The following is a 9,752-nucleotide window of genomic DNA, read 5'->3' on the forward strand; positions in this document are numbered from 1 at the left end:
GGGGGGGGGGGGTTCATGTGCTACAGTAGAGTGACCGCCTTGATGAAATAAGTCTTTAAACCTTAGCTGGAGGAAAATCTTATTGTATGACTAGTTAAAAGCTGCCAACAGCTGCAGCTCCCACAATGAAAGTACAAGATTCTGACTTGGTATAACAAATTAATTCTACATTATCCTTTACGTAACCTTTTGTGTGCCGTAGCTGTAATGTTTTCAGGTCTGTGATCCTTCTGTCTTCTTCTCCTCACAGTTTGTGCCAATTCAACTGAAAACTTTTTGTCTGAACTGTGTGGATCAGGAGTGTGGCTGACTCCTCTCCTCCAAGCAGTCTACCTCTTTGTACAGTACATACTGATGGTCAACCTTCTGATTGCCTTCTTTAAGTGAGTGCAGAACGTTTGGTCCTGAATAAGACCTTGATTCAGTGAGCTTCACCTCACCTCATCCAGATTCACGTTTTTAACTCTCGAACGCTGACGGCACGCTTTCGTTTGCTCTGTTTTCCAGCAATGTGTATATACAAGTAAAGTCCATCTCTAATCTGGTGTTTAAGTACCAGCGCTACCACTTTATCATGGCTTACCATGAGAAGCCAGTCCTCCCGCCCCCCTTCATCCTCCTGTGCCACATCTACTCCCTGTTCTGTATGTGCAGAAAGAGGAAGAAGGAGAGCACCTACGGACCAAGTAACTCGGCGCTGTTCTTTCTACACGAAAACAAAAAAGCCTGACGTTTCACTCATAAATAATTAATTCGTCTCCGCTGTTTGCTTTCAGAGCTGTTTCTCACTGAGGAAGACCAAAAGAAGCTTCATGATTTTGAGGAGCAGTGCGTGGAGACGTACTTTCATGAAAAGGATGATCAGTTTCATTCGGGGAGCGAGGAGCGCATACGTCTCACCTCAGAAAGGTTTGGACCCTCTTTACTAGCTTCAGCTTAGATTCCTCCCTTTGTCCGTAAACACGAGCTTTCACTTCGGTTCTGAAATCAAGCAAGAGGCAGCGGTGCGTTTTGACGTGTGACTACCCGAGTCTGCTTTGTGCTTCCAGGGTTGAGACGATGTGTCTGCAGCTGAAGGAGGTCGGGAACAAGGTGAACTTCATAAAGCGATCCCTGCACACGTTGGACTCGCAGATCGGCCACCTGCAGGACCTCTCGGCTCTGACCGTGGACACCCTGAAGACCCTCACTGCTCAGAGGGCGTCCGAGGCCAGCAAGGTCCACACTCAGATCACCCGCGAGCTCAGCCTGTCCAAGAACGTGGTCCCGAGCATCGCTCCCGTGCCAACAGACTCCAAAACGTCCGTCATAGGCAAGCGCAGCTTGGGGGCCTACTTCGGGTCCTCGTTCCCCCAAACGGGAGCCAACATCGCTGATTCTCTTTTCGGGACTGGTGCCGAAGGAGGAGCTGGGCTGGACAGCCGTCGGAGATTCGGGCCCAGCCCCGTGACAGAGCTGGGGCTGGACCCCGCTCTGAACCCAGCGTTGAGTCCGGAGAAGAGGAGCTTGTTTGGACTCGGGCACCTGGCCGCAGAGGCTGGTTCCTCGGGTGGTGCCGGCTCCAGTGCCTTTGTCCAAAGTGCTGTTTCGGGTTCCCCTCCAGGGCTGCGTCAGAGAGGCCACCCGCTCTCCCAGAGCAAACTAACCCATCCGCATGAGCTGCACCTTTCTGACTCCCCATCCAGTCTGCCCAACGTGCCCTCCTCTGGTGCTCAGTTTCACATCAGCAGCACCCCCTCCCAGCCCAGTGGCTCCAGCCACCCCGAACTCGCCCTGGCTGGACTCCACCAGCAGTCCCCCCAGCCAGAGAACATTCCTGTAGAGTTTGGGGCGTTTGTAGGTGAGTATGAGCATGAAGCTGAATGCGCTGCTGAGAAAATAGAGGAGGAAGAGGAGGAGGAGAAGGAGAAGTGTGTTTGTGTGTATCCTACAGTTATTGTTGTCTCTGAGAAATCAAGCTCTGCTCAGCCTGCCTGCATGCCTGCTTACGCTGGGAAGCCTGAGAGTACGCGGGGGTTAAGGAGGGGGGAGGGGGACGAGGCCAGGATCTGGGGATACGTGAACGAAGCATTCAGTGATGAAGAGGGCCGACGTGGCGGTCCTCTGAAAGCCGCGTGCACGGAAATCCTCCCAGATCCCGAAGCGTCGCCGCCTCTAGAACGCAACATCGGGCGCAGCGACCCGCCAGCCCCTGCTGCGGTGGCCAGAAGACCCCACAGGCGAAGGAGGGGGGATGATTCCGAACCAGCAGCCTCCCAGTGTGGAGGTCCAACTGGGTCGGAAACTAAACGCGGCAAGAAGATGCTGGCAAGAAAAGCAAAGATGAGAGGTTTGAGCTTTCGTCTGAGGTGAAGGCTGCGTCTGCTGGGTGCTGGGAGCCTCTTCATCTCCAGATCAGGACTCTAGAAAACAGCTTTCTGGTGCTTCTCCTTTCCTTTCTCTGTTTCCGGGGGTGGCAGGAGGTCACAGAATGGGCCTGAAACGCTCGCTGTATTGAGCTGAATATTCAGTGTTGTTTGTGAGGTGGAGGATCTGTGATTTATTCACCCGTGAGGTGGTGTTGAATCAGGCAGCACCTGTGGAGCAGTTTGTCTGCCTCTGATTGCGTCACGGGACTCGCCGTCGGTTCTCTAACTGTGACTAACTGTAAACTTTGACTCAGGACACAAAGACACTTTGGATGTTCAGCACTCGACGCCCAAAGAGACCTCCAGCAGGCAGCAAAGCCCGAGCACACACACCAGGTCCCAGGTGAGTGAGTGAGTGTTTGTTTTGAGTCATGCTGACGTCCAGAAAAAGGATCTGTTTGTTTATTACTTTTATTTATTTTATTTTATATGTATAGTTCATTGTTTAGTTTATTCAGATGCCGTCTCTCTGACCCGCGAGCCATGCGGCTTCACGCTCATCGCCGCCGTTTGCTTTTTGCTGCCCACCCTGGTTTGATTTAATCAGACCATAACTCAAGTCAGATATCTGATATCGTTTCTCGGCTTCAGGTGTATCAGCAGGAGTTTGATCGGTCCTGTTTGATGCTCTCTGTTGATCTTTCCATGTCAAAATCAAAGATTACTCGGAAATTAAAGCTTAATTTTCTTGGCTTCAAGAAGACTTCACCAAACTAAAAGACAAGCGACAAAGACAGATCAAGTCAAATTTAAATGTCTCGGGGGGCCAGATGGAAGGCTACCAAGGGCCTGATCTGGCCCGCGGACCTTCAGTTTGACACATGTAGCAGAGGTATTTTTTTTGAAAATTAGCTTCTTTTTTTTTTTTCCTTCTCACAGTTTGTGCCTCAGGCTGAAGGACACGGCCTCATCAGAGCAGTCAACTCGTACGCCGGCTTCACCGAGTTCGACAGAAACCCTCCTCTTCTTCACCCTGACACCAGTAAGACCGCAGAAAAAGAAAAACTGATCATTTTGAGCTGATTTTGGACACATTCATTGTTTTATTTGTTGTTTTTGTAGCTCTGACAAAGAAGGACAGGAGCAGAGTTTCTGCTGAAGACATCCCCAAAGCTGGAGTTCTCGTAAGAACTTTGTTTTTTAATGAGTCTAACGACAGAAAGGAAGCAGTGTTTTTAACGTTCTTCTTCTCTGACAGGAAAGAATTCAGATGAAATCGGCTCAAGCCAGCAGCCTGTAAGTGTCCGCTGCAGAAGTGCACAAATCTGAGGGACGAAGTGTCTTTAACTTTACAGAAACGAACCAAAAGTTGACTCCTGGTGTCCTCTGTCTGTCCTGCTTTAGGAGACCCCCCGAGGAAGAAACATTAAACGGTAAGACGGGGAGTTTCACCCAAGTTTATTTTTTGTCTGGATCAGCGAGTCAGGCGACATTTCAGAAGCAGCGACCTCTAACCTTTAAGCTTCTTTTGAGAGTGCAGTAATCAAAGGTGCAGCAGTCGTTCCCAGAAACAGGTGTCATATTTGTGTCGAGAAATTCTTTAATAATTTCAACAAAGACAAATCAGGATCATGAGACACGGAGAAGTAAAAAGTGGAAAAAGACAAATAATTTCAGAAAAGAAGGGAAGTAAAGTTGATTATTTAGCTTTAATGACGAACTACGTCACATCTATTTAGCCTGCAGGTGTCTCCCTCTCTGTGTCTGTGTGTGTTCGATAAAATCCTCACTCTGCCCTTCTTCTTCTGTGGTTCCAGCTGCCGTGTCTCTGTACGCTGCACGCCACCCCCACCTCGGGACCCGGAAGGACTGTGAGTATCAGCGACCTCCACCCCGTGACGTGAACTCGATGGTTTGTTGATTAAAAGACGAACGAAGCACCGACTTAGGAGAACTAGGATTATTTTGGTTTATTTCATGCAGTTATTAAACATGTATCTTTTAACTGGACATCTGTAACATGTATTATTTTTAATTATAGCTCCAATTTCTGTTATTAGAGGTTTTTTAGTCCAGAGCTCCTGTTGGGGCAAAGTGTGTTTGTGAAGTTCAACAGCGCCCCCCAGTGGCAAATCCTGGAACAACCCTACATTTTTACCTTTCTTTGAGTGATTTCTGTTTGTTGATGAAGTGAAACAAGCCACCTTGTTGTATTATTGTTTAAAATTGTGTTTAATCTTGTTTTTGTAGCTATCGGCTCGCCGTTCAAGCCGATGGAAAGCTACCAGTACTCAGGTGAGGTCCACCGTGGAGTCGCACATTTATGCTCAAAAATAACACACATTTATGTTTAACAAACAAGCCGGACGTGCGTAGATGAACGTTTCCCTGACGTGTTTGGTCGCTCTTCCCTGCAGCTGTGGAGCGTAACAACCTGATGAGGCTGTCTCAGAGCATCCCCTTCACCCCGGTGCCCCCTAGAGGTAAAACTAGACTCCAGCTCTGGTGGCTCCAAAAATAACAATGTTGGGCGGTTGGAGAACAGAGGAAGTACGAAGGGCAGAAAAGGAAGTCTTTTATTTTTCTCGCACACCTGCATCTGTTTCAGTCGGGACCAGTGGAGCCCAGAGGCTGCCCCGTTTTATCGTTTGTGTTTACGTGTTGGTCGTTTTGTTTTCCCTCGCTGCGTTGTCCCGAGCGAGCCGGTTTGCCTCTGAAACAGACGACTAGCAAAGCTGAGGGAAAAGGAGAAACGCGACACCGTCACAGTTCTCCCTTTAATGCTGGGAAACCTGACGCTGTAAATGTGGAAGCTCTCAGAGGCAAAAACAACAAAGTTAAAAAAACAACAACTAAGTGCTAATTCAGTGCTTTTAAAATAGAGTCGGACCACGTCAGAGTCCACCAAACAAACAAGTAAAGGCTTTTTGTTTGGCTGTAAACTGCAGGAATAAATGTTTCTGTAGAAGTTATTAAAAGCAGCTCAAAGACTGAATCAACTATTTGAGCTGATTGTGTTTTTGTTTCTGGGTGAAGGTCCTAGTGGAGTATTTACACTTCAGTGCTGCAGGTTTAGGTTTTCCTGTAAGTTTATAAAACGTTACGTGAACCGTTCCTATAAATCAGTCCTTGTCTCACAACTTCCTCCTTTTTGTTGTTTCAACAAAGCAGCAGAGCCGTTTTATTGTTCCACGGAGGTCAGAAAAGCCCAGGTTGATTTACATGCTTTGTGTGGCTGCAGACATTCACACTCTGATGGATGGACAGCAGAAATTATGTCACTGGCTTACAGCTGAATAATCCCGAGCACATGTCCCACAGTCTGAGTCTGTTGGTATATATATATATATATTATATATTAATGTTTAATCTGGTTAAAGCTGCATTATGTGGCAGATTTCAGGCTTAAAAAGTGACACGGGCAGGCATCCATCAGACTTGTGCGTTTGCGACCCGTAAACCGCTGACAGGAAAGTGGTGTCTGTGTTCCTGCAGGGGAGCCGGTGACGGTGTACCGCCTGGAGGAGAGCTCGCCCAACACCATCAACAACAGCATGTCCTCCTGGTCCCAGCGGGGCTTCTGCGCCAAGATCGAGTTTCTCAGCAAGGAGGAGATGGGCGGGGGCCTGAGACGGGCCCTCAAGGTGCTGTGCACGTGGTCGGAGTACGACATCCTGAAGCCAGGACACCTGTACATCGTCAAGTCCTTCCTCCCCGAGGTGGTCCAGACGTGGCAGAGCATCTACAGGGAGGACACCGTGCTGCATCTTTGTCTCAGGGTGAGTGCCGGGGAAGGCTCGGGGACTTCATCACGGCGACGGCGGCCGCGCTTTAACGCTCGTGTTTCCAGTGGCGTTCTCAAGGTCGGTCCACGGGGGAGTCTTTATCTGTCTGAACTGGTTTTTCTGCCCGACTCCAGGAAATCCAGCAGCAGCGGGCTGCTCAGAAGCTGACCTTCGCCTTCAACCAAATCAGGCCAAAGACCATTCCTTACTCTCCGAGGTGAGCAGAACAACACGTCTGCGCTGCGGAGCGGTTATCAGATTGACGAGGATCAAAGCGTGTTTACACACACACACACACACACACTGGTTTCCTGGTTTTATTTACTGTTTATATAAAGCATCTTTTCTCAGTACACAGAGTCAGCGCAGAGAGGATTCAGATCCTTACTCTGTTATTGTGACTCTTAAGAAACATCATCAAATAAAACTAAAACTAAACATGAAATACCGTTGAGGTCAGGTAGATGGGTTGCAGCAATGTGCTGAAACTATTCCTCCATTTTGTTTTTAAAACCTCCTGGATTATTTCTCCATCTGCGCTATTTCTCAAATCCATTACGTTGCTTGGTTCTGCTTCCGGCTCACGCGGTCAGGTGACTTCCAACGCTTTTATTCTGTTTTATAAAAAAATAAAACCACAGGAACAAGTCCTCTGACGTGCGTCCAGACACAATAACAGCGCCCAAAAGGAAACGTTTACATCACGACCACAGGGCCAACCACAGGGCCACACACTGACTTTCAGCGTTGAGATGGAAACGTGGAAACAAAAACCCTAATTACTGTTTTCACGAGACACAGCTTTGACGCTCGGGGTGAGGATAAAGGTGACAACTTTGTGCACAAATCAACAAAATAGATATTTAGCAACATAGATCTTATCTTTGTTTCACAGGAAAATGCAAATTGTCCAGATTGTGTGGTCAGCTGCAGCTGCAGGGCTGTGGAAATGTGGGAAACGTGCGACATGTCATTTGTTTAAAGTGAACTTTTGCAAAACAGCTACTCACTGGAGGCAACTTCTTTATGCTAGAAGCAGGAAAATTAAAAAAAGAAAGTGGTTCTGTTCAGGATTCTAACTCGAGGATCGTTTTCTTCACCAACAACGTAATCTTTCAAAAAATGCTGCGCTCCAGTCCTTTCAGTTTCTTATGACGTGTTTCTTTGCATAACTCATATCTTCATTTCACAGAAAGTGTAACGCAACTCGTGTGGTTAGCTGCCGTCTGAGTGGCACACACACACACACACACACACACACACGAGCCAACCCAGAGGGGATGAGAATACAGACACGTTCAAAGTTTTTCAGTCTAATGAGAAGAGGAAATGTAGAAACCGTGTGACGTGTTGTTTGTTTAAAGAGAACTTTTGCAACATGGCTGCTGGCTGGAGCTAATTTAAGCTAGCAGCGGCAAAATCAAACATTAAACTGTTAAAGAAAATGAGTGAAGGTCCGAGTTCTAACCGGTGTACTGATGCAGTGCTCTTACTGGAGGGTATTTATTCCACCATTCATATGTCCTTACAGTGATGGACCGTACCACTGTTAGAATAAAGGGGGTGGGGCATAAATTTTATATGACATAAATGTATCGTTTTGCCTGAATAATCTGTTCGTTACGTTGCTTTAAAAGTGTCGTTTCCTCAAATGATTCATTGGGGGGGTCCGGACTCCCCCGACCCCCCCTCTGGATTTACACCTGTGATTCAGAAACCCAGCCAACGTGTTTCTGCTTCCTGTCCCGCCTCGGGCGTGTGCCCTCTGCGTGTCCAGGTTCCTCGAGGTGTTTCTGCTGTACTGCCACTCAGCCGGCCAGTGGTTCGCCATCGAGGAGTGCATCACCGGCGAGTTCAGGAAGTTCAACAACAACAACGGGGACGAGATCGTTCCCACCAACCTCCTGGAGGAAACCATGCTGGCCTTCAGCCACTGGACCTACGAGTACACACGGGGGGAGCTGCTGGTGCTCGACCTGCAGGGTAACACGCCGACGCCGGTCCGAGTTTGTTGGCTTTTGCCGGCGCCGGCGCTCCTAAAGAACCCTGTTTGTCTGCAGGTGTCGGGGAGGTCCTGACGGATCCGTCGGTCATAAAGAGCGGAGAGAAAGGGTCGGTGCTCTGAGTCTCACCCGAACAAGCGTTTGTTCCCAGCGGCTCCGCTCCGGCCCCCGCCCCCTAACGCTTTCTGTGTGACCTCCGCAGATCCTACGACATGATCTTCGGACCCGCCAACCTCGGAGACGACGCCATCAGAAACTTTCGCGCCAAACATCACTGCAACTCGTGCTGCAGGAAACTGAAGCTTCCCGGTGAGAGAGATTTCACTGCTGCCGCTCGCTGCCTTTTGTTAGATTTAATTAAGGCAAACATCATTGTGCTCGTATTGACCTCACCTTTGTGCTCAGATCATTTGACCTTTTATCTCCTGAAGTTGTAATATTCCAGCCAGCGTGGTTACTACATAGAAATCCTCCTGTTTTGTCTGTCAGATTTAAAGCGGAACGACTACACGCCTGACAAGGTGACGTTTCCACAAGAAGACCCTCCCAACCCAGGGGGCGGAGTCAAAGAGCCCCACCAATCAATGAAGCTGATGCTGTGATCAGTGAGCCTGTGTGTGTGTGTGTTGGTCTGTTTTACTCGGAGCCAAGAGGCAGGAAGGCGCGCTCGATCGACTGGAAGAACCGCCCGATGTGTTTCCATGGAAACCAGAGACCGTCGTGTTTCTGTTGGTCCCACTGAACCGCCTGTCGAACACAAAACAACCTTTTTGTTTTAAAAAAATTTTCTTTCTTTTAAGAACAAACTTTGGGAGGGGAGAGGGTTTTAATGAGCGTGCGTGAGCAGGTACGGCGTCATCACAGATAGGTTATTTATTTTAAAGTTTGAAAAAAGTTGCCTTGTTTTACCAGAAAAGAAGAAAACGATCGAAGTGCGTTGTAGGGCGGAGTCACTACAAAAATGCAATTTGCCACCAGATATAGTCTTTTATTTTTTAATTTACATGTATAGAAACGTGTATCTTAACTTTTTTGTCTTTTAGCTAAAACAAAATACATCCATGAGTTTAAGAATCTTGTAAAATATGGGCAGATCGCAATGCAGCTTTTCCAGATAAATGTATGTAATTTTATTGTACTGAAAGTGTGTCCAGCAGAATACGGCTGATAGTTTTTTCCCGTTCCAAAGGTACTATTGCATTATCTTTGTCGTATGAGCAGATTCCAGTCTAATGTATCTTATAGATACACTTATGTGGCATGAACTGAACAGATGGAAATATTTTATTCAGGGGAAACTGACGAACATAAGGGTATTACTGTATACATTTTGTACTGAAGATCATTTTAAACAAATAAAAAGTTCAACTTCATTCTGCCCCTTTAGTCGTCATGGAAACCTTGGCTTGATTTAAAACACATCGTAGTCCCTCATCCGAGTCCTTCTCAAACACCTGAGCATACAGATGGCTTCTACAACCATTAGTGAAAGAATGGGTCGCTCTCAGGAGCTCAGTGAGTTCCAGCCTGGTGCCCTGTTTGGATGCTACCTGTTCTATAAGTCCAGTTGTGACTAAATATTCCACAGTCGGCTGTTAGTGGGATTAGAACAAAGT

At 47.7% G+C, this 9,752-nt stretch overlaps 1 protein-coding gene across 2 annotated transcripts in view; it reads left to right on the forward strand.

Moving 5' to 3' along the window:
- The window catches only part of trpm7 (transient receptor potential cation channel, subfamily M, member 7), a 32,973-nt gene extending 23,464 nt beyond the window's left edge, over positions 1-9,509 (forward strand). The window contains exons 23-40 of one of the 2 annotated variants that reach the window (XM_017418733.3): positions 251-383; positions 508-686; positions 777-909; positions 1,050-2,329; positions 2,663-2,751; positions 3,288-3,390; positions 3,471-3,532; positions 3,607-3,644; positions 3,753-3,781; positions 4,166-4,219; positions 4,599-4,643; positions 4,766-4,831; positions 5,844-6,127; positions 6,268-6,350; positions 7,911-8,116; positions 8,194-8,245; positions 8,339-8,445; positions 8,626-9,509. In XM_017418733.3, the coding sequence (XP_017274222.1) occupies positions 251-383; positions 508-686; positions 777-909; positions 1,050-2,329; positions 2,663-2,751; positions 3,288-3,390; positions 3,471-3,532; positions 3,607-3,644; positions 3,753-3,781; positions 4,166-4,219; positions 4,599-4,643; positions 4,766-4,831; positions 5,844-6,127; positions 6,268-6,350; positions 7,911-8,116; positions 8,194-8,245; positions 8,339-8,445; positions 8,626-8,738 (3,056 nt within the window). In that variant the 3' untranslated portion in view covers positions 8,739-9,509. The remainder of the gene's footprint in view (positions 1-250; positions 384-507; positions 687-776; positions 910-1,049; positions 2,330-2,662; positions 2,752-3,287; positions 3,391-3,470; positions 3,533-3,606; positions 3,645-3,752; positions 3,782-4,165; positions 4,220-4,598; positions 4,644-4,765; positions 4,832-5,843; positions 6,128-6,267; positions 6,351-7,910; positions 8,117-8,193; positions 8,246-8,338; positions 8,446-8,625) is intronic. The other variant, XM_037979737.1, reaches the window with a different exon arrangement.
- The last annotated feature ends 243 nt before the right edge of the window (positions 9,510-9,752 follow it).

This window comes from Kryptolebias marmoratus, linkage group LG15, assembly GCF_001649575.2.
Source record: "Kryptolebias marmoratus isolate JLee-2015 linkage group LG15, ASM164957v2, whole genome shotgun sequence".
NCBI classification, from domain to species: domain Eukaryota; kingdom Metazoa; phylum Chordata; class Actinopteri; order Cyprinodontiformes; family Rivulidae; genus Kryptolebias; species Kryptolebias marmoratus.